The sequence below is a fragment of the Haliotis rufescens genome, unplaced genomic scaffold (assembly GCF_023055435.1).
Source record: "Haliotis rufescens isolate VD_foot unplaced genomic scaffold, xgHalRufe1.0.p SCAF_34, whole genome shotgun sequence".
Classification (NCBI taxonomy): Eukaryota; Metazoa; Mollusca; class Gastropoda; order Lepetellida; family Haliotidae; genus Haliotis; species Haliotis rufescens.
This window is the reverse complement of record NW_025964046.1, coordinates 5,291,132-5,316,467: the sequence shown is the minus strand read 5'-3', so window position 1 is coordinate 5,316,467 and position 25,336 is coordinate 5,291,132. Positions and strand designations below refer to the sequence as shown.

Sequence of the window (25,336 nt, the reverse complement as noted above, 5' to 3'; positions counted from 1 at the left end):
ATGCACTGTTTGCATGTTACAAAGGCTTCGAGTTCAATCACGTGTTTCAGGTGATGACCACTACTGCCCGATCCTAGCCTGTCGGGATCTGCGACGTGTACTAAAGTCACAACCATGGTGGCATCGATGTTTAGGTCTTTGTTGGACTGTTGGACTTTTTCCACGGCATGCAAAATATCGAGCCCATGGAGATCTTCAAAGCGACGAAAGGGGTTCCGTATGGGGGTGTTTAAAGCTGGATGATCGATACCTAGACCAATACCATCTCCATTCTGGCCTGACATCTGTTCATAAAAGTCATCGATCACCCTGTCAAATAAAACTGGCAGTTCCATGGGAACGCGTTCCGGTGGTACGGTGTCCAAGTAGTCTGGGTTGAAAGTCAAACGATAGGTATGGTTAGCGGTTCTTAATCGTCTGGAGTGGGTGATGTCTTTCCTCTCCAAACGATAGGGCGTACTTTGGTTGCTCGTCATGATAGCGATGCGTATCTGATGAACGTCTGTACTCTAAGAGGGACTGAACGTCTGATGGATGGACAACCCTTCCCCAAAACAGGATCGAAATCGGACCAATCCAAAGCCTGGGTTGTCGACCAATCAGAAGACAGCACCGACCAATCAGAAGACAGCACCCCAGCCGAGTTGTGCTTTCTCTCCCATGGTAAAATCCATTTCCTATGGAAAAGAAACACAGGGGTCGGGTCGTTTTAGAAAACCGAGGTGCGGACCAGGCCCCGGAACGAACCAATCCGTGCGTTGCGTTTTGGACCAACCAGGAAGCAGCCATTTTCGGTCCGGTTCTTCTCGTATAAAACAAGAGTGGATTCGAGTGGGTCAGTGTCACTTGTAAAATTGATGTGATAAAATCAAGAATGGCTGAAACAAAGAAGAGTGGTAAGGCGACGCGTGGCGAAGATGTGGTGATAGATAGTACAGATACCCGTGGATGTTGGGGTAAGAGTCATGCCGAGGATGCGGTGTCACTGCTCAGTCAAACGCCATCGCACTATTATCTACGCTTTGAAAGAAGGCTCGCTTCGTTTGAGGCGTGGCCAACGCAAATGTATCAGACTGCTGAAGAGATGGCCCATGCGGGCTTTGTCTACACTCAGGGTGCAGATGGTGTGTGCTGTTTCCAATGTGGGGTGCGGCTGAGACAATGGGCACCCCACGACAATCCTTGGGCGGCACATCACAAGTGGTCCCCAGACTGCGATTACCTCAAGCTAACCGGCCTGGTGAAACACCAGAAGCAGCTACAACTACACTATCTCTGCGAAGAGAAACAGAGGTACACGAATGACGTAGCGCGGCCGGCTGCCTAGGAGGACGTTTCCCGTGTCCTGCGTTCCTGTTCAAGTTCCCGTTCAAGTTCCTGTTAAGATTATTTTCTTTTCTTTGTTGGACACACAAGTGGTGCCACGGTGGGCACCCCAATGACATACCCAGATGGCTACAAGTACCGCTTCGACGATCCATGTCTTGTCATGAAGCTTGGACATGATCATTCTTCTTGGACAGCAGTAGAAAAGTTTTTCTTCCCTAAAACGGCCCTTTTCAGGGCAACCCATCTCACCCAAAAGACAACTTTCCTCCTTTGCTTTGCCAACTCCACCCCTCCAAAACAAAGAACCCACACCCTCCCCTAGACCTCTTGGAGGCACACGTCTAAAAATACAATAAATAGATATATAAATAGATCAATAGAGACACGTAGTACACCACGTCAAACATCACGTGTGCATGAAAACACGTGTCACAGTACGTCTGTCGACTTACACGGGTGTCAACACCTCGGTATCCTTAAATAATAATAATAATATTTTCAAAACACACACACATGACACTACGTTTGCATGACGTTCACATCGCGACACGAAGTCCATGACATGTGCAAACGTCACGCAGGTGTATCGATCTTTCTCTATTCATCTCAATACGACATCCATGGTTGTAGTCACACACACACAGGACACCACGTTTTTGCTTGACAACACGCTATTCTATACATCAACGTCAACGTCTGTTTGAAGACATAGACACACACACACACACACATGACATTCCGATTGGTTGAGGTGACACAACGTACATCACGTAGGCATTCCAACGTTCATGTCTACCTATGAAGGTCCACCTTCCTTTAGCATTCAGACGACCGTCTACCTAAAAAATACCAAGGCTACCCAAGGAAAAAACCGGATCGAAATCGGACCAATCCGAAGCCTGGGTTGTCGACCAATCAGAGGCGGCGCTCGGGCCAGGCGGAACTCTGATTGGCCGAACCGGGGTTGTGCTTTCTCTCCCATGGTAAAATCCATTTCTTATGGAAAAGAAACACAGGGGTCGGTCAGTTTTGGAAAACCGAGGTGCAGGCCAGGCCCCGGAACGAACCAATCGGAGCTGCTGCCTGGCGAACCAACCAGGAGGCAGGGTGTCAGTGCCTCTCCTATAAAACAAGAGTTGATTCGAGTGGGTCAGTGTCACTTGTAAAATTGATTCATCATGATGAGCAGCAGCAACAGCAACAGCAACAGCAACAACATCAAGTCGGAAAACTGGGATTTAGAGATCGCCAGAGTAACACAACCTTTGCCCGGGTGGAAAGAAGCATCACCACCCCCACCACCATGGTCTCCAGCGTGGAAATGTGCCAGATGTCAAGGGGGCCTGCCCGTCTATGCCCTTGGTACAAGGGTACGGGATGGGACTTTCGAGTGCGTGTACTGCGGCACTACTGAAGGACACCTACGTGCGTCGGTTAACGCACACCAGTAGGTGTCCTGTCAGACGCGAAATGAAAGCCCACCCGTGCCTTTGCACCATGGCGTGCACATGCATGTAAGCATCAAAACGGCCCTTTTCATCTCAATACGACATCCATGGTTGTAGTCACACACACACAGGACACCACGTTTTTGCTTGACAACACGCTATTCTATACATCAACGTGAACGTCTGTTTGAAGACATAGACACACACACACACACACATGACATTCCGATTGGTTGAGGTGACACAACGTACATCACGTAGGCATTCCAACGTTCATGTCTACCTATGAAGGTCCACCTTCCTTTAGCATTCAGACGACCGTCTACCTAAAAAATACCAAGGCTACCCAAGGAAAAAACCGGATCGAAATCGGACCAATCCGAAGCCTGGGTTGTCGACCAATCAGAGGCGGCGCTCGGGCCAGGCGGAACTCTGATTGGCCGAACCGGGGTTGTGCTTTCTCTCCCATGGTAAAATCCATTTCCTATGGAAAAGAAACACAGGGGTCGGTCAGTTTTGGAAAACCGAGGTGCAGGCCAGGCCCCGGAACGAACCAATCGGAGCTGCTGCCTGGCGAACCAACCAGGAGGCAGGGTGTCAGTGCCTCTCCTATAAAACAAGAGTTGATTCGAGTGGGTCAGTGTCACTTGTAAAATTGATTCATCATGATGAGCAGCAGCAACAGCAACAGCAACAGCAACAACATCAAGTCGGAAAACTGGGATTTAGAGATCGCCAGAGTAACACAACCTTTGCCCGGGTGGAAAGAAGCATCACCACCCCCACCACCATGGTCTCCAGCGTGGAAATGTGCCAGATGTCAAGGGGGCCTGCCCGTCTATGCCCTTGGTACAAGGGTACGGGATGGGACTTTCGAGTGCGTGTACTGCGGCACTACTGAAGGACACCTACGTGCGTCGGTTAACGCACACCAGTAGGTGTCCTGTCAGACGCGAAATGAAAGCCCACCCGTGCCTTTGCACCATGGCGTGCACATGCATGTAAGCATCAAAACGGCCCTTTTCAGGGCCACCCATCTCTCCCGAAAGACAGCTTTTCCTCCTTTGCTTTGACGACCCTCCAATCCCCCACACACCGTGAACCTACCCCCTCCTCCCCCTCCCTCCCTCCCTCCCTCCCTTCACCACCACCACCCTCCCTTCACCCCCACCGCCTTTTATATTTCTATTTTTAGAACGACAAAAGAAGAACAACCATGTCGATCCTGTTCACCTTGTACGTGCGCTTCTCCGGGTTTTTCCCATCCTCCCCGGAAACGGATGCGACGCCATCTTGAAGGCGTACGCCACCGGACACGGATGCGACGCCATCTTGGAGGCGCACGCCACCGGAAACGGCTGTGCCGCCATCTTGGATGCGCACACAAGTCCCATCATGCCCCGCGCGCATGCGCAGGTCACGTGACCGGATGTGACGTCACAGAGGTCACGAAATCCTCTCGACCAATCAGAAGCCAGGAGCGGTTCTCGCGTAATGCGTACAACTACTGTTGTGATATTGCTCCTGTTGGTACTCGCAACCTGTTATCTCTTCCATGAGCGCGTTCACAATGTTCCTCTGTTTATACTGAATACGTGTTACAACTGAGCTCAAATATAACAACGTGTTTGTTTGGCGTTAGCACCTCATTTCACAAAATGACACACTTTCCCCCTGCTGATACGTTATCGTAAATAAACTAAATGCTTTTTGCGCGTAAAAAGAACAAGACTTAATTTTTATGAAACTGTACCTACTGGTATACGAACATTGGAATTTGTAAACCAGCAAACCTTACCTCTCAGCTACCAGGAAGTGCATGATCAAAGTCGTATTTGGAGACTATTTATGTTTTAAGTCATTGTTTTTATAAGATTAGTTTATGTCCGCGTCAGTTACTTTTATTTGCCTTTTGTCTGTGGTGTGGTGTGGTGTGGTGTGGTGACGTGTGGTGTGGTGTGTGGTGTGGTGTGGTGTGGTGTGGTGACGTGTGGTGTGGTGTGTGGTGACGTGTGGTGTGGTGTGGTGTGGTGTGGTGTGGTGACGTGTGGTGTGGTGTGTGGTGACGTGTGGTGTGGTGTGGTGTGGTGTGGTGTGGTGACGTGTGGTGTGGTGTGTGGTGACCTGTGGTGTGGTGTGGTGTGGTGACGTGTGGTGTGGTGTGGTGTGGTATGAAATTAAACAATCTTGCAGTGGTGGCGAGTTTTAATTTAATTTACAGCACAAGTATTCATACTCATCTGAGTTAAAAACAGCTATCAGAAGTCAGGCTTAACGGCATCCAAATAGAATGAAGGTGTTCTTCGTATTACACACACGAACAATCTGTTTTTATCCTCAAATCAAACTATACTGTTGTAACGTGTGTGTGGTCTTGAATAAATGACACAGCGAAATAGTGGTTTCAGGGGTGTGATGGTGGGCAAAGTCTGTCCTGTCTATAGTGAAGCCGGCGATGGCGGCGGCGACATGAAAAATAGGACATGAATTTAAATCAGCACAATATTGAACCAGTATCACCGCCCCGTGGACGGGGCTGGGCGGGGCTGGGCTGGGCTGGGCTGGGCTGCGCTGGGCTTGGCTGGGCTTGGCTGGGCTGGGCTGGGCTGGGCTGGGCTGGGCGGGGTGGCGTCGGTCTTATGTCTTATGCATAAATGTAAGAAGCAAACGTATCTATTTTCTATTTTGGGTAGAACTGTGAGACAAGGCGTGTATTTTCCAATAATAACCTGCAAAATTCTTCGAAAATGAGAGAATGCGAAGTGGCAGAGTTGGTAGAGTGCTGAGCTCTCATTTATACTAGAATTAGTTTGTGGGTTCGATCCCACCTTGTACTTTTTACAAATATTTGTTTTTTACAAAATGTTATGAAAAGCAGACAGTCACGGTATTCAGGTCACCCGAAGCATTGCACGAACATTAAAAATTTCAAATATTTACATTTAAAACGAAGTCATAAAATCATTGTGCTGCCACAATTGATAGGATAGCGATATGGGAAAATAGAGGATACTATGGGGGGGGGGGGGGGGGGGGGGGTGTCAAGAAAAATGACACCAGAGATATATCCACGGGCATCTTTTGCCATTGCAATGAATTACTAAATATATAGCGTATTTGTGTTTGCCCGACAACCCGTACAGAATGTTTCTTACCTATACCTGAAAAAGATAGCCATGCATTCTATAAGCACAATAAATACAGATCATTCAGCTAATTAAGGTATTTGTATGTCATTGGTACAAGTTGGGGACAAGCGATACCTGTACAAATATATGACTGCTTAACAAAACAAGTGCTTTTCTTTGTTCACTGTGAAACATGTTACACATGTGAAACGATCAAGCAATTATTAATTTATAGTTAAATTACTGCACTGAGAAATGGTAAAGATTATATAAATATAACATACAATATCCTGAAAGAAGCATTGATATCAAACGCATCGTTTTGCGTCTTTTTGTTTTCGAATTTATCGATAGTGTCTGTTTTTGTGGTTTAGGCAATTTTTGCATGTGAACAAAACGGGAAATATTATGCAACATATGGCCCCGGGAGAAAACGTTCTGTGGTGGTTTATGGGCTGAACTCTGGGGTCCGCTGTATCATAAACTGACAGCTTTCAAAAACATCCTGGGGCAGAGGAATACAAAATTGCTACAGTGCTAGAAACTGTGTCGGAAAATGAGTTGAATCCCCAGCCATTCATTCTTATTCACTCCAAACTGGAACATTTTCCTTCTTTTCCCATGGCCAATGACCCGCGAAAGGTGACCCGGAAGTAGTCATATCGCCACCCGTTCCCTGGGTCGACTCCGCTTTCCTGGACCGACAAAGCCGTTCAAGAACGATACAGCGCCAAACCAAGGCGCGTGGCCTTTCGAAAGGAAGGTCGTTGCTATTCATCACTCAAGACTTCCACACCAAACCCAAAGGGCACCTCGTCTGTGCCTGATCCTTATTTTCTTGAGGCACTCTCCCACCGGTGCACAAACATACAAACATACGTACAGCAAAATTCACCAACCATCTCTACGTAGTCAAAACCTTGCGCCCATTTTCACACGCTCGCTCGCTCATCTTGTCCCACCAAGTTATTCCTTGCTTTACAACACACGCATTCTTTCCAAAAAATCAATTCAAAAAGACATAAAACTGACAAAAATCCCCCTTAGAATTAAGAAACCACCAACAGTGCTGTCCTGGCCACTGCGGGGCTTTCTTGCCATATATGGTCATGTTGTACTACCGTCTGTTACCATTCAACACACTTCTTGCTTACTCCACTCCTCTTACAGCCCTGATCAAGGCTTCCTTTTCAAACACAAATGTATTTACAAATAGCTTAAATACATCTCTCTTTTGGTCCAGTCCATCATATATTTATTTATTTATTTACTTAGTACATCTTTTTTTAATTTTTTACATTAACAAAAATAACAATAATTTTATTTCTGCACGTGTATTGTGTATATGTTTCTGGATTTTCTTGCTTTTGGGTATTTTTTCCCTTCAATGCACGGCTCTTTTGAAAGAGACCTAAACTTTAACCCTTCTTTATACTCTTTATTTCTTTTTGGTGTGAATGTACCTTCACCTATGTTCTCTTTTTCTGTAAAACAAAATAATGCATGATTATAGTTTCATTTTCACGTGAATTAACCAATAGGTAAAATACATGAAGTTCCACTCTTTTCCACATGAAAACCCCCAGACGTTGGTTATCGTGTACTGGTCCTGTTGTCCATTTCACCAATCAGTCAGTCAGTCAGTCAGTCAATCACGGAGTAGTAGCACGCTGTCTTGTCCTGCAACCGACAACTAGCCTTGCATAGGAATCTATGTAACACATTGGTGTTCTTGCTTATCGGCCCATTACATTGTTAATCTATTCAGTATCGACGAGCAGCAAGGATAGGCGATCACCAAACCACGTGGTCTCCAGGTGGGAAGCCCACGTTTACCTCTATCAGCTGGCCGTGGCGGCACCATCCCTGACAGACGAAAGTTCAGCTCCCTGTTTTGTTTGTATGCAAGACAAATGCGTACCTCCATCAACTGATCACGTCCCCTCATCGTCAACAAATGTAAATATTCGGCAACAGTGGTTCATCCGACAATGACGCCGCCGTTAATAGTATAGAATTCATTTCATTCATCAATGGTAGTAACGCTTCCATATATGGCACACGCTTCTTGGAAATTGAATGACGGGCAGTTGATTACATTTCTTGGAATTTGTAATGCGAGGTATTAGTCTAGTGTCGACGTTCGAAGCTTCGTTTGGCCTATCTTTTTGAAATACTTTATTTGAATATACCAGCCATCCTCTCGATCGCGAATACGTTATTGACACATAAGTCAAACTGCAACAAATATGACTTTTTAACAGTCAAAGTATGGCATTTGTGATATATTTAGAAAATCTCTGGCAACTCAAGGCGTGAATAACAGTAATCTGACCGTGGTTGCTGTAAATAACGGTGAGTTATAACCATTTCTCCCAAATGAATGTAAACAAATATAGAATGCAATTTTGAATGAAATATATAAAATATATCAGAAACATAATTCCAGATATTGATTTCTTCTGTGAATTCATTTTAATATTATAACCCAAAAGTATAATAATAGGATCAAATTGGGTACTTCGGATTTGTTGACTGGTATGTCCGGTTTTACGTGCTTGTGGTGATCAGCTGTTTTATGTCATAAAGTGTTTTTTTACGGGGAAAAGCAATTACAGTTTTATGAACAAATTTTATGACCATACAAACGATGTGCTCGATATGAAGTATACGTTGTAATGTAACGGAGGTAATATCATAGTCCCACTCCTCTACATGTTCAATAATATGAAGGAAATATGTACGTCACATTAAGATCATTTAAGACCTAAAGTTTCCATTAACAACATATGTCTGGTTCGTTTGCTGACTTGGAAGTCCTTTTGTTTACAAGACATATTTTTAATAGCCTGAAGACAGGAAAGGGAATCAGAAAATATAATGAACTGTGTATGCTTAGATTTATTGTTTATATATGTGCGAGCTGTTTAGATTGCCTTCGATTCTGCTGTAATATTGAACTGTCATTTGGTAATCTGGATGATATTGTTCTGGATTCAACTACAGTGGCGCTAGCAACTGTGTCACCATCCTAGGATCCATCTGTCAAGACAGAGTTGTAAGTATGGTTGTTGTTTCTTAATTAATTATCCAAAAATAATTTCAAAGTTGTCTGCGGCTCTTTTGTGGAAACGAAAATTGATTTTGGTTTGCTCGGTAGAAAGATGGAGGGCAAGGATAGGGCTCTTTTGTCACCCACCAGGCTTGAGGCAAGTCGGCCATGTTGACTTGTCCACCCCGTACACGAAGTGGACTTACAGCATGGACTTGGGCTATCGTCTCTTAGCCAGTGCTCTTATACTGTGTACTATTGTCATGATGCCTACAACTATACAGTGTTTTCACAGCTTGCTTTTATCAGGAGAAATCGAACTAAACCCTGGTCCATACAGTCAGTCTAGCGAGATGGGCGAGTTTATAAGTATAAAGGAAGAAATTTTACGAGGGCTTCGGTCAGTAAAGGTGAGGTGAGGTGAAATTGGGTTTAACGTCGCGTCCAAGATTATTGCACTTATATAGCGACGTGCATGCACGTGTATGTGTGTGTGTGGCTGCTTGTACTAGTCCGGACTGATGCCGATTTATAGTGCTAGCTCACTGAGATACCATGCCGCAGTTTAACAGGAATACCCCACTCAGACACAGTATACTGACTCCGAGCCGACCAGTCCTTGTTTTAGCCCCTTAATGCCGAGCGCCAGACAGGGTAACAACAAGTACATTCTTTTAACGTCTTTTTGTATGACGCGGCCGGGATCGAACCCTGGACCTTCCGCTCTCCGGGCGGACGCTCTACCACAAGACCACAGAGGCGGTCTTCAGTGAAGAGAGACCTGTCTCGGGACATCAGATATATTAAGTCTGATCCTAGGAAGCTGGCTGAAAGGGAAATACATATCGAGAACGTTAGGACTCAGCATCACATACTTCGTTTGGATCTTGATGCAAGTACAGAGAGGCTTGGCAATGGAGATTGTGGTAAGGGGCAGCCTGGCTGGAAGGGAAATATCTACAACATAACATTGAACAATTAGAACAATACAGCCGTAAGAGTAATGGCATTCTTCATGGAGTGAGTGAGTACACAGGTGATCGCGAGGGGGAAGGTGACTGTAAAACACTGATACTCGGCGTTCTAAATAGTCACTCAGAGGAACAGTTCTCAGTGGAGGATATATCAGAAGCACATACGATTGGCTCTCCAACGCACCCTGGAAAAAGACCACGATCGATATATATCCGATTTCACACCACCAACAGCAATATTAGATCTCTCCAGTGCCGGGATCTACTGAAGTTTAAACTTTATGGAATATCTAGTGACTTGACCAGGAAACAAAGGAACGTGTTGTCAGACTTCCGACAGAGAACTACACAGGATACATCAGGAATGGACGGCTTGTTGTTGATCGTGAGATTCATGTCGGCTGGAGACAGGAAACTCCAGTTTCGTGTAGCATTATCAAAGTTTAGATGTAGTTCTCACCAACTAAAGATTGAGTCTGGCAGAAATACAAATGTTCCAAGAAATGAAAGGTTTTGCAATGTTTGTAGAAAAGGTTTCGTTGAGGATGAGAATCATTTCTTGTTTGTATGCACAGTGTATGCTGAATTGCATGAACAGTACATTCCGAGAAATTACTATGTATATCCCACATTACATAAATTCAATGTCTATATGACAAGTGATACATGTAATATCAGACATTTGGCTATGTATATTTATAAGTATAGGCAATTAAGGACAAAACTGCTGATATATATTTCAATTACAATAAAGGCTGCTGTACAACTGCTGTGACATGGGCTGATGGCCTACGTAACCCTGCTCAATAAACATAACAGAGAAATAACACACACATGTTGACAGAATCATAGCCAAAGTCTTCATCATGATCTTCTGGTTATACATACTCCAGTATTTGATTGCACATATTGTCATCAATAGTGTCAACAAGTTTTACTTCCTGAATTTGTATTATTTCATCACCTATATCACATGCATGTACTGTACATCATGGCTCTTCCTCAAAAAGTTGTTTGGCCAGGGTGACAGCATCCCAGACCTTCTAAAGCTTATACATAAACAGTTCTTGCTTTGACTTGTACTACATGTTGCCATGTTATATTTGGTGAACAATTGACTTGCGTTTGCGTGAACTGCCAAAATGTGGAGAGTGTCATTAGCATGTGTGGAGTAATCTGAAGATGCCAGAAATGAAAAGCCGTTTGTTCGTAGCCCAGTTTATGTTTCTTGGCTTGTCAGTACCATACCTGTGCTCCTGGGTTTCATCAACTTGCTAATTGTCTAAGGTCTACATAACTTAGAACGTTCCTTCCCTAAAAAGCTGACATGCCGTGATGTTAGCGGAATATAGAGCAACACACTCACCTACTCACACTCTCTGATCCCACGATGACGATTTAATAACATTAAGCTTTGCATCTAGCTGCCATGTCTATTGGCAATGCAGAATATGTTCACATTTGCTCTAGCACCTAACACTACTGATCACAAACAGATGCCTATGCTACAGTCCTATCATTCCTTCAACCGAATCCTTTTCTACTCAAGACAGACTCTTTGCTAGATATGATCCTTAGTCAAAACAAAAAAACGAAGAAACAATCTGAGGTTGGAGTCGGAAAACGCATCTTTCACGTTCGTTTTGTGACTGAGCTCAAGTGAGTTGGGTTTAACACTGATTTTAGCAGTATTTCAGTTTAGTATTGCTTGTCAGCTTGGTTTGCCAGTAACGATACGAAAACATGCAGATATGTGATAATGTTTACCTCTTTGATGAAACCCACAAGTACATGGCCCGAGTAGAAGTTGGCATTGTACTGGATACTTCGATAATGACAACGCAAGTCCTCCTGAACGTTCACAACATTTATTTTTCACAACAAGACGTTCTGATTTCCAATATCAGCTTCATGTGCCCATAACTCGCTGGCGTAAATGTACCTGCATATACATTCTAAGGTTGCTTTCCATATACCTAATATGGTAATACGACCAGACCATTTAGTACCTCGTCAACATCTCCGTTGCATCTAGTGCAGTGGCCAATCAGGATGATCTTACTCATGACCTTTTATGAATGTGCCTCTACAAAGGGTCGAGATCCATACTAAATATACGACTCATCCTCACGTCCTTAATAAAAGTTGTGAATGGAGTACAGTGGACAATAAGTATAAGTACATCGATAAATGAATTGTCTGATGGCTAAGCAATAATTACGTGGGATAAGAATTTGTGTGATGTACAATAATTTACTGTGGACCATTTTTACAGAAACTCAATACAAGTGAGTACATTCACATACATATATACAGTTGTGATATATACAATGAAATACATCAAACATATATTTACACATCATCTTCTATTATTTGTTATTGGTTTCATCTCACATGATAATTGGCAGATTATTGCATGTTTCATGATTGTGATTACAACCTAATAAACATATATTTCAACAGTGTTTCCACTACTGTTTGAAGGTGTGTTAAAATGTTTAGTTATAACGTTTTTAGATTGTTTTCCGAATGAATGAACAAGTTGTGTTATAAGCAGTACACTTTGTATCTGTAGTGGTATTGTGATGAGCATAACAAATGGCATCGGTATCTTAGAGATTATATAAAGTGCTGCCACCTTAGCAGCAATAAAGCTTCAACACAAGTGTCAAAATATTTTAAGACCTGACGTGCATAAACACTAGACTACTAGAATACGCAAATAAGGGCACTCAGATCATACACTTGAAAATAACCAGAGACAAATTGTCTTACAAGCTTTAAGGGTGAACATAAATATAAAATGTCAATGCACGATAATAACAAGTTTATGTTATCCGCCGAAACAGGTTATATTTTGGGGTGAAGGTCAAACTAGCTGTGAAAATGAATTGACCACTGACAACCAGTAATAACACCAGGTGATCGAGGAAAAGGTAGGCATGTCCTTCCCTACCGGTAGTACCCGCCACGTACACAGCTTGTATAAATAGTAAGTATTTATTGCCTGACGCCGCACAAGCAAACCCCTGCTATGCAACGGCGGCCTGTAAACAAGCCAGACAATTATCATCTGGACTCATCACAGCTTGCGTAAAGTGCAATAATACCAACTTGTCAGCTCTAATACACAGATTGACCAGCTCTAAATACACAGAAGGTATTACATTCTCCAGAGATACATGTATAAACCAGGTGATCTTCAAACGGTAGGGACGACTGCACCGACGCTGCAATTCGAACTGATATACATTTCTGGAGTATCTCTCAGAGGGGATGTATACCCGGGAGACACAAGCGCGGATCTCTGCTCGGACCATCTCTCATCCCAAGTGGCTGTCGACAGTTAATCTGAACACATTTTACTTGCAATTGCAATACGGATAAGTATTATAATTAACGTAAGTATGTGACAATTACACTTTGCAGCGTTGGTATTTTAAGAATATGTTGTACATACATGTTGCCGAAATGGTTATTTACTTACAGCAGAAAATGTAAGTAAAAACAAGAGGGAAATTAATATTGCTTAAAACGTAAAAAAAATAAGATATCGCGTACAATTCTAGTGGATACATATTGCCTTTTGTCTCATGTAGCACATAAAATACTAAATCGATATTTAATATACATTTAGGATAAGCAATAAAATACAACAGTGGCGGTCCATCAATCAGGAAGCTTGTCACAATCAGGAAGCATTATGAACACAAAGCATATAATCTGATTAAAACTAAATGTTTCTTTTTCGCTCCAAAACTATATTTTTCTTCAAGCTTACTCTCTTGTTCTCCAGGTCTCAAATATTAACACTTTATTATATAGCGTCAGAGTTTAACTATATCTTCCAACGCCATGGTAAATACAATATACATGCATAACACACACTATCACCATCTTAATAGTATTAGAGCATGACCATTCAATATAATGGATGTATAAATATTAAACCTTTACAAAACATACACAACAAACTATCTCACTAACAACCTCTAACATTCCTATCAACTTTCCTTCGTGCTCGTGTAAATAACTAATACACAAACTTACGAGTGATCCAAATAGTGTGGATCTTGGTTGACTAAACATTTGAAGGACATACCTTACATATGGGACTCCCAATTATAAATAGCAGACACATGTAATACATGATGGTGGGTACAGAATGTGGATCGAGGTATTGAGGTAGGTGCTGAAGAGGCTGAGATGAACATGAGAAAAAACTTGTGATAAGATCTGGCTGTATGGAATGCCCAATGGATCACAAACAGCATTCGTTCCTATATTTGTTCCATGCAAAGAGAGTATTTGCAACGGGATTTTCTAAACAATAAAACAACAAACAGGTATTTTTAAAAAAAAGAATGTCACTATATAAATGATTGTTTTTCTTTGGAGATACCTGCACGACAGTAGCGAGTGATTGAGTTACAATAAAACGTCGCATAGGTATTATTTCAGCCATATAATGACGAGACCAAGTTAATATGTAAACAATTGAGACATTAATGCAAAGTTATATTTAAAAACAACTTATTGAACTCTTTTGAGCATAACGAGATCATGTATACATTTTAAAAACAAGGGCTATAGGTCACCAGTAACCAAAGATGGGCCACCTCGCTGGGGATCTTGGGGACTTTCAGTACCTCGGCTTCCTGCATTATACCCCAGCAGGATTTACGTCATCACTTTAGCTACTGGTGTTGTGCATAATACTAGCCAATATTAAGAAATACTCAGCAACGAGTTGGCTGAAAAACCTTGGTTGATGATAGTTACATCTTATGATAAGATTACGTGTCACACAGGGCGTTAATGTTTTTTTATGGTACGCCAACCTGGACAGAGCCTCCAATAATGTCTGTTCATAATAGCATCACACTAAATTTAAAAACAAGCATTTATTATTGACATACATAGAATGCATTTTACAGACCAATTTCTTTCAGGAAAGATATCTTTCAGATTTACACTCTGATAATGTGAATCCATTGCGATTTCAAAGTTCACACAGTCAAGCAATATATGATTGACGGTGAACCTTTCATCACCAGGGATACACTTAGCAGGTTCGTCCTTATCTGTCTTAAGCAGATATTCGTGGGTAAACCGACTGTGGCCAATACGACATCGTCATAAAACGACCTCATCATGTCTTGACTGACAACCCAAGAAGGTATGACCGATTGTTGGTTTCAATTCATGAACTTTATTACTTCCTACCCGGGTGTCCCACCTCTTTTGCATGAGATCCGGAGTAAACTTTTAATAGTTGGTTTGAAATCGATATACGGGATCAGTAGTGGAGCTAACGGTTTGTCAAGAGCTGCTTTAGCTGCAGCATCGGCCTTTGAGTTACCTATTATGCCTACATGACTTGGCAACCAGCAAAAGACGATGTCACATTGGCCAGTAGGAAGATCATTATAGAGTTCTAAAATGTCAAGGATAATAGGGTGATATCAGCAGACACTTTTAAGACAAGACGAGTCAGAGATGATGATGCAATTTTTAGTTGTTTTTGTTTGTTGAATATAGGTCAAAGCTGTTGAGATAGCTTTGGCCTCAGCAGTAAAAATTGAATGATAATCTGGGATTATTGAGGAAACAGTTCTGAATCCAATGATGGTGGCACTAGCAGCTTTGCAATTTGAATTGTCTTTCTAGCGTGGGGCGGTCGGGTAGCCTAGTGGGTAAAGCGTTCGCTCGTCCAGCCGAAGACCCGAATTCGATTGCCAACATGGGTACAATGCGTGAAGCCCGTTTCTGGTCATATTCCAACCATGACTAGAAATGTTGAAATCGTCTACGAAAAGTGAATCATCAACGCTGTTGTTTAACAGCTTAGTGAGACTATTAATTATGATGCACCAAATGGTCAGAGGTACCTCTGTTTTTTTCGGAAACCACACTGGATGTCACTGAGTAGATTATTGGTCTCCAAGTACCAGACTGATCAATTGTTGACCATGCGCTCCAGCTAGTTTATGATATTTAACGGTAATTGGATGGATCTGTATGATCCCGCCCAAGCTTTTGAATAGGAATGATAATAGCATTGTGCCACGAAGAGAAACATTTTCGGTTATTCATATTACATCAAATATATTAAGTAACATTTCCAAATATGAATTGGGCAAGTGTTTCAGGAGCTGATAGTGGATGCTGTCGGCTGCTGCTGCAGTGTCACGAGCTTGCCCCAGGGCAGCATGTAATTCATGGAGTGATAATGTTTCATTATAGTCCTCACCAATTATCAGAGTTAAAATTGACGTTCTTCTTTTCCTGATGTTTTTGATACCTCTTGAATTGAGGGTTATAATTTGATGATAAGGAATGGTTTGCCAAAGTTTCAACAAGATTGTTGGCAATTTCAGATTTTGTGTTTAATAGTGTATTACCATCTTTAAGATGGTGAACTCCTGATTTAGTTCCTTTGCCCTTTATTTTTTTAATCATGTTTCACACCGTGGACATGGGTTTGCTGGAATTGATTTTAGAAATATAGTTCCTCAAGGGTTAACGTATATTTGGTTTAAATGTACGTCTAGCTTTAGTGTTCGTGATTTTAATGATATCCAAGTTGTGGACAGTGGGATGTCGACTGGAATATTTCTCAGATTCTTCATATTTTTTCTAGCTTGTCTACAATCATTATTGAACCATGGTGTACGTATAATAATGTATCTGAAAAAAAGTTGTACAGGATCAGGAACATTCCTAAAACTGTCGGGTTTTAGTTTGGTTGAAAAACAAAAAAAGTCCAAACTTGTTGAAGGTTGTTTGTCAGATGGATTTATAGTCGAAAAATGGTCATTTCTACAAAGGTCCCTATGAACCGACCATTTAAATTCATTTGAAATATTTGAATCTGTCAGTTAAAGGTCAAGGGCAGAGTATGTGTCAGTGGCAGGATGCAGATATTTGTTATTACCATCATTGAAGTGGCATAAATCATTACTTGAGATAAAATCTTCATGAACTTTTCCCATATCCCGTATTGTGCTCCTGATATACTATATCGAGTATGTGATATACTATATGCTCTACATGACATGCTGTATTGTATACGTGATATACTGTATCGTGTACGTGATATACTATATACTCGACGTTATATGCTGTATTGTGTATGTGATATACTATATTCTCTACGTTATATGCTGTATTGTGTATACTATATGCTCTACGTTATATGCTGTATTGTGTATGTGATATACTATATTCTCTACGTTATATGCTGTATTGTGTATACTATATGCTCTACGTTATATGCTGTATGGTCTATGTGATACACTGTATCGACTATGTGATATACTATATTCTCTACGTTATATGCTGTATTGTGTACGTGATACACTGTATCCTGTACATGATATACTATATTCTCTATGTTATATGCTGAATTGTGTACGTGATACACTGTATTGAGTATGTGATATACTATATACTCGACGTTATATGCTGTATTGTGTACGTGATACACTGTATCGAGTATGTGATATACTATATTCTCTATGTTATATGCTGTATTGTGTACGTGATACACTGTATCGAGTATGTGATATACTATATTCTCTATGTTATCTGCTGTATTGTGTACGTGATACACTGTATAGAGTATGTGATATACTATATTCTCTATGTTATATGCTGTATTGTGTACGTGATACACTGTATTGAGTATGTGATATACTATATTCTCTATGTTATATGCTGTATTGTGTACGTGATACACTGTATCGAGTATGTGATATACTATATTCTCTATGTTATATGCTGTATTGTGTACGTGATACACTGTATTGAGTATGTGATATACTATATTCTCTATGTTATATGCTGTATTGTGTACGTGATACACTGTATCGAATATGTGATATACTATATTCTCTATGTTATCTGCTGTATTGTGTACGTGATACACTGTAAAGAGTATGTGATATACTATATTCTTTATGTTATATGTTGTATTGTGTACGTGATACACTGTATCGAGTATGTGATATACTATATTCTCTATGTTATATGCTGTATTGTGTACGTGATACACTGTATCGAGTATGTGATATACTATATTCTCTATGTTATATGCTGTATTGTGTACGTGATAGAGTGTATTGAGTATGTGATATACTATATTCTCTATGTTATATGCTGTATTGTGTACACGATACACTGTATCGAGTATGTGATATACTATATTCTCTATGTTATATGCTGTATTGTGTACGTGATACACTGTATTGAGTATGTGATATACTATATTCTCTATGTTATATGCTGTATTGTGTACGTGATACACTGTATTGAGTATGTGATATACTATATTCTCTATGTTATATGCTGTATTGTGTACGTGATACACTGTATTGAGTATGTGATATACTATATTCTCTATGTTATATGCTGTATTGTGTACGTGATACACTGTATTGAGTATGTGATATACTATATTCTCTATGTTATATGCTGTATTGTGTACGTGATACACTGTATCGAGTATGTGATATACTATATTCTCTATGTTATATGCTGTATTGTGTACGTGATACACTGTATTGAGTATGTGATATACTATATTCTCTATGTTATATGCTGTATTGTGTACGTGATACACTGTATTGAGTATGTGATATACTATATTCTCTATGTTATATGCTGTATTGTGTACGTGATACACTGTATCGAGTATGTGATATACTATATTCTCTATGTTATATGCTGTATTGTGTACGTGATACACTGTATCGAGTATGTGATATACTATATTCTCTATGTTATATGCTGTATTGTGTACGTGATACACTGTATCGAGTATGTGATATACTATATTCTCTATGTTATATGCTGTATTGTGTACGTGATACACTGTATTGAGTATGTGATATACTATATTCTCTATGTTATATGCTGTATTGTGTACGTGATACACTGTATTGAGTATGTGATATACTATATTCTCTATGTTATATGCTGTATTGTGTACGTGATATACTGTATCGTGTACGTGATATACTGTATGCTGTATGGGATGCATCAGAATGGTGATGACAACCCTCGATTCACATGTGTTTAGTATTGACAAGATGCAACACCATATATTGCACTAATTTAGGTCATTGAAAAGTAATCTGGCGGAGGATAAATAAATATTAACAGCTTGTAACAATAATATTTTTGGTGGCAGACAATATTTTCTTCTTTTATCTATGACAAAAGGGTATTTGGAGGAAATTTCTGTGACAATTTTGTTACGCTCAACTCCCAGACACACCCCAGCTACAGTGGTTTTACGAAATTAATTAGAATTTAAGGCACCTTATGCTAAACACTTTACGTCTCACACCTTCAAGTTCAAAAACCAAAATGGATGTGTTGGTCCATACAAGTGCAACATTTGTATGAAATTTATTTCGGACTTTCAATACCGTTTGCTCATTGCCATCTAAATACCTGATTAAGTATAAAGCATAATCAGACATGGCAAAGGCAAATGAACCATCATAATACGATTTAATGAGCTTGATGTACGACATTCCGTTTACATTCTCAAATTCAGTCAACGTAAAATCACCTTTTCCCGCATGAATGTGGTACCTTTTTACTCCGCTTTCCCAAGCTTTATAGATATATATAGTCATTCCAAACTTCCTACTGCAGGAAAATACACATCCACCCACTGTGCCTAGGGAATTTCTGTAAAAAAGAGAGAGACATGCACGCTATGAAATACAGTGAAAAGTCAACCCTTAACTTATATGTCACGATAGTCTCTTTGAAAGGTGTGCATGCGTGGGTTGGTGATTGTGAATGGAGAATGAGTGAAAGAGTGATGTATAAAAAAATAGCTGTGCTCTTTGTGTACACATTAAACATGACTGGTTTATGAAGATTCTAATAGAAGTTATTGATTTCTGCAATAGTGTGAAAACAACGCGTATACAACGTGTATATTCCTATTACAGGATATTTGTCATCCCCAACACACACACACACACACACACACACACACACACACACACACACACACACACACACACACACACACACACACACACACACACACACGCACACACACAAACGCGCGATAACCCTTTTTATCATATGATGTTATTCCTCTAATCTGTCCTCGAAGAACCTCTTCCCTCTCTCAGAAACATTACCTAAAGATTGCAAGTTACCCAGGAATGTGCGTATTAATATATATTACGTCAGAAGGTAAGTGATGTGTCAGTCATTATAGTTCCAACAGAAACCTGTTTCTTATACAGTGGCGTAACTATACACAGGAAAACCAACAATTGCCCACACAAATTGTTACTACTTGCCTTTCGAGGCAACCCATCGGTCTGTCCGGAAGTGTAACTGCCCTTTATCAAACTAAGGGAAGCTACTCCTTACCTAGTCTATGAGACGTCACGTTTGTTTGGAAATTGCCTGTCCCGTCATAACGTTACGAAGTTCCTTCAGTTGTACAGTTGGTACAACCCTTACTGTAAAATTTACTCTTAAAGTAAAAATTACCCCTAATGTAAAAAAACAACCCGTAATGTATTTGTTTTACATTAAGGGTTAATATCGTTCATATCGCCCCTTATTGTAAAAGATTCTTAAAAACAAAGTTTGATTTGAAATATAGGGTACTTTTGGTATTTTCACATTTTATTATTGTTTTTGCTTGGTTTCTTGTAATTATTCGTAATAAGCGACAACGGGAGAAAGTGACTTAGCTCAATTCTGAGAACAAGAAGTGCTATTAAAAGAATGGCAGGCTCGTTATTGAGGACATGCCAGCTACTACTTTGGAAGCAGATAAGGTTCAGATCGCGACTCAAGTGGAACATCGTCAGCCGTGGACCAGGAGCGGGTGCTGCGGTCAAGGTCAAAGATTAACTCAGCCTCAGGGTAATAACGGGGTGGCCAGGGCTGTTATAGCGAGTCAACAGCCAAAAGTATATCTTACATTGCAAGGAATATAGCAGATTTAACTGTAAATGTTTTTATCATTGTACTTGGATTTGCTTGTTTGTTTGTTGTTTAACGCCACATTCATCAATATTCCAGCTTTATGACGGCGATCTGTAAATAATCGAGTCTGGACCAGGCAATCAAGTGACTGACATCATGAACATCGATCCACGCATTTGAGATACAATGACATTCATCAATCATGTCAGCGAACCTGACCACCCGATCCCGATAGTTGTCTTTTACGACAAGCATAGTCGCCTTTTGTCAGCAAGCATGAGTTGCTGAAGACCTATTCTACCCCAATTCTTTACACATCCTTTTCAATTTTCAGGAATCTTGTTTACCCAAAATATGTTACAATATGTTGCGGTTGTACGATGAACAAGACCACGTAAATTGGGTAACGAAACTTAAAACTCTTATTTTCAGATTAGGATTCAGTGATTTGGTGTAATATGGGGTGATAAAACTTTTTTTTTTAAAATATGTTACGTCAGCGGTTAAAAGATAACTTTTCTCAGGTTAGGCACAGTGATCTACCCGAAAGCCCCAAAATGTCTTATCATGCTTAGTGTAAAACATCCACTTCATGTGAGAACTATTTGAGTGGTATAACTGTAAATAAACGTGGACGACATTTCAATATTACTCGTGAATTTAAAAAAATGTAAAGTTTGTAACCTATACCATATCAAAATAAATATCGCTTTTTGTTAATTTGTCAATGTCTGAAAATCTGAATTTTACATCTTTCCAAATATTCAGAGTGAGTGAGTATGGTTTTACGCTGCTTTAAGCAATATGCCAGCAATATCACGGCAGAGGACACCAGAAGATGTTGTTGGGCACTTCGTAATTGTTTTTTTTTTTATCATGTTTCTATGTCATTTGAATTTATCTGGACAATTTCTAAACTAGTACATCGATTTCTTTCAGATATGTACGCAGGTGTAGCCTACATACACTATACCACATGCCTTTATTTATATCCCCTGGGACAGTTCAAGTCAAGCTTACTTTTTATCCACGCACGCAAGCTGTTCGAAAGGCTTATGTGTCGTATTGCTTTCCGTCTTTGTTCGCCGTGCGTCATCCGTCATCCAAAATCTATTCACATTTCAAAACGAGTTTATTCATAAACTATATAAAAAGACAGCTCACATTGTACGAAGTTTCGCGTTGAACCTATGTCAGCTCACCCAGAAGATCGAAAGGTCCATACCTATCTGACATGACATTCTCTACAGGTATGCCTTATGCTCTTGTTTTCGCTGTTTTCAATCAACAATGGTCTTACTACAGGATATAGAAAGGGTATAGACTTCATATCAGAAAAATATATAACTTTAAGTGGCTATATTTGACTCGACACGGCACATGGATAACCGACAGGGTGTTTTTTTTAACAAAACATCATTGCATTGGAATTCCTGTCGTTTGTAATATTATGGTTCTGGTGTACGATTAGTCTGGTCAAAACAACGGTCAGTTAAAACTGCAAGTTTCATGAATGTTCGATAAGTATTATTTCATATTGTTAGCCCTTAATGTAAAAAGAATATGATCTATCACTTCAACCTTTAATGTTAAGAAAACCAATACACTGAGAATATTTTTACATTAAGGGTTGTAACATACATTTATAGATAAAGTGAAACGCAGTAACGTCAGACATATTTCGGCCAAATGCAACTATTTTTATGTGAGAAAAGGTTCCAAGCCTCAGTGAGTGAGTGAGTGAGTATGGTTTTACCCCACTTTTAGTAGTCCAAACTTGATCTTTGATATTTGCATCTCTATCCGCATTTGATACCAACGGATATCGTTGTAATCCATTGGCGTTATCCTGCCGAGAAACCTACCAATTATATTATAAGGACGGGGTTCATGAAACCATCTAGTGTAAGTTATTGACGTAGAAACACAACCAGTAAAAGGGTGTCATCGGTACAGATTGATGCTGCAACACGAACGTGTTGTTCGTCCATTGGCGTTATTTACCTGCCGATATACGTCTGGTATTGTGATAAATCGAAATGTTAGGATAGAAACACTGATGGGAAAAGTTTTGTTATATCAGGAACCCTGGTATTTGCTGCTTTCTTGAGCAGTATTCATGTAACTTCCTCTGGTAGTTACTGCATCCTTGAACACTATTGGTGTTATGTCCACTGTCAGTTGCCACTTTCTTAAAAGACCCCAAAAGTAATGTCCACTGTCAGCAGCTGCCTTCTACAGCTGTAGGTTTAATGTCCACTGTCAGCAGCTGCCTTCTAAAACTGTAGGTTTAATGTCCACTGTCAGCAGCTACCTTCTTGAATTGTAGGTTTAATGTCCACTGTCAGCAGCTGCCTTCTAGAGCTGTAGGTTTATTGTCCGCTGTCAGCAGCTGCCTTCTAGAACTGTAGGTTTAATGTCCACTGTCAGCAGCTGCCTTCTAGAACAGTAGGTTTAATGTCCGCTGTCAGCAGCTGCCTTCTAGAACTGTAGGTTTAATGTCCACTGTCAGCAGCTGCCTTCTCGAACAGTAGGTTTAATGTCCGCTGTCAGCAGCTGCTTTCTAGAACTGTAGATGTAATGTCCACTGTCAGCAGCTGCCTTCTAGAACTGTAGGTTTAATGTCCACTGTCAGCAGCAACCTTCTAGAACTGTAGATGTAATGTCCGCTGTCAGCAGCTGCCTTCTAGAACTGTAGATGTAATGTCCGCTGTCAGCAGCTGCCTTCTCGAACTGTAGGTTTAATGTCCACTGTCAGCAGCTGCCTTCTAGAACTGTAGATGTAATGTCCGCTGTCAGCAGCTGCCTTCTAGAACTGTAGATATAATGTCCGCTGTCAGCAGCTGTCTTCTGGAGCTGTAGGTTTAGTGTCCACTGTCAGCAGCTGCCTTCTAGAACTGTAGGTTTAATGTCCGCTGTCAGCATCTACCTTCTAGAACTGTAGGTTTAACGTCCACTGTCAGCAGTTGCTTCCTGAGCACTCGACTTGTAATGTCAACTCACAGCGTATGCTTTCTTAAGCAATATAGATTATAATGTCCATTGTTAGTTGCTGCTTCTTGAGCAATATGGATGTTATACCCAGTGTTAGTAGCTGCCTTCTAGAACTGAAGGGGTAATGTCAACTGCCAGTAGCTGCGTCCTTGAGCACTCTTGGTGTAAGGTCCACTAGCAGTTGCTGCTTCGTTAGCACTCACGATGTAATGTCAACTGTCGGTAATACTTCTTTAGTAAACTCTTTAGATTTTAATGTTGAGCACTATAATATTAACTCCCATTAAAAATGTCCACTAAGCCCTATAATTGTAATGTCGGCTTGTACTTGCTGCTTTCCTTAGTACTCTAGATATAATCTTCACTGGCTATCACTATCACTAGCTATATTTGTTTTAGCGCAATGTCAATGTAACGTCAATTTCAACCGTTCAAATAAATTGTATATGTACTGTCTTCTTCTTTCTATGATGTTGTAGGTGTAAATTTGAGTGCTACAATTGTAATGTCCATTTAGAATGTTCCCTTGAACTTAAAGTGTAATTTCTACTGCTTTCCTGGTTGCTATAAATGTTATGTTCTTTTGCAGATGCTACTTCTCGACTTTGTTGGTAAATGTTGGTAATTAGGCCAATATTGGGTTGTTTTTTATAGATGACTTTTCACTCAAAGTCAAAAATAGATTTTGACCTAACATGTTTCAACCAGAGGACTACTAACAGGGAGGTTGTGGTCTATACCGGGACAGATGGACAAGTTTTTACGAGTGTATTAAACCCATTGTGTTAGTGTTATGCACGGAGGAGCCTAGCATTGTCATCAGCCTCAAAGTATCTTTTGAGTCACTGCTTCTAGACACATTATTGTGCCCGTGAGAAAAAGCAGCCGAAGAATGCAATGTTACATCGCCTGATGAAGGAGCAATAAGTAACAATGGCAGATATATGGGCAGAGTGTAGCCCTGAAACGTTGTTGCAAGGAATTAAATGTTTCATGCTTTACGTTTCATTTCGGGACATCCAATATACACCTATATATCTTACTATTCTACACTTTACACCAAGCTATTATCTTACTATTCTACACTATACACCAAGCGAGCATCTTACTATGCTACAATATGCACCAAGCGAGCATCTTACTATTATGCAATGTACACCTTGCGAGCATCTTACTTTTCTTAAAGGGGCACTGATCTAACGCAATTCCCCAGACTGGTTGTTGCCTTTGTTTTGTTGATTTTTTCCTCCGTGAGTACCTGGATGATACGCAGCGCAACTGAGCGTGACCAGAGACTGGGCTACCGTCTGCAAGGACAGCTAAATAAACTTGGAGGCTGGAGGCAATATTTGTTTTAGGCAGTTTTGAACACTGATTGGTTAACTGTGATCTATAAAGATTTTGACAAAGGGCAAATGTCAATTAAATTCTTCAGCC

The 25,336-nt window shown here is 40.6% G+C and overlaps 2 protein-coding genes across 2 annotated transcripts; one reads left to right on the top strand and one right to left on the bottom strand.

Annotated features, from left to right (window-relative positions):
• Nucleotides 1–874: 874 nt before the first annotated feature.
• On the top strand, nt 875–1,327 carry LOC125372056 (baculoviral IAP repeat-containing protein 3-like). Its single transcript, XM_048380936.1, has one exon. The coding sequence runs from the start codon at nt 875–877 to the stop codon at nt 1,325–1,327; it is 453 nt and encodes a 150-aa protein (XP_048236893.1).
• An 11,636-nt stretch (nt 1,328–12,963) lies between these two features.
• LOC125372055 lies at nt 12,964–20,781 on the bottom strand. Its single transcript, XM_048380935.1, has 4 exons — nt 20,739–20,781; nt 18,672–18,742; nt 18,042–18,140; nt 12,964–12,978 (listed from the first exon to the last, which is right to left on the bottom strand). The coding sequence occupies exons 1-4, from the start codon at nt 20,779–20,781 to the stop codon at nt 12,964–12,966; spliced, it is 228 nt and encodes a 75-aa protein (XP_048236892.1).
• Between the last annotated feature and the right edge of the window lie 4,555 nt (nt 20,782–25,336).

Coding starts and splice junctions, on each gene's coding strand:
- LOC125372055 (XM_048380935.1), bottom strand. CDS start 20,781: ATGTTCCACTTGAGTCGCGATCTGAACCTTATCTGCTTCCAAA. Junction 18,743..20,738: donor GAACCTTATCTGCTTCCAAA/GTAGTAGCTGGC, acceptor TACTCGATACAG/TGTATCACGTACACAATACA. Junction 18,141..18,671: donor TACTCGATACAGTGTATCAC/GTACACAATACA, acceptor TATAACATAGAG/AATATAGTATATCACATACT.
- LOC125372056 (XM_048380936.1), top strand. CDS start 875: ATGGCTGAAACAAAGAAGAGTGGTAAGGCGACGCGTGGCGAAGATGTG.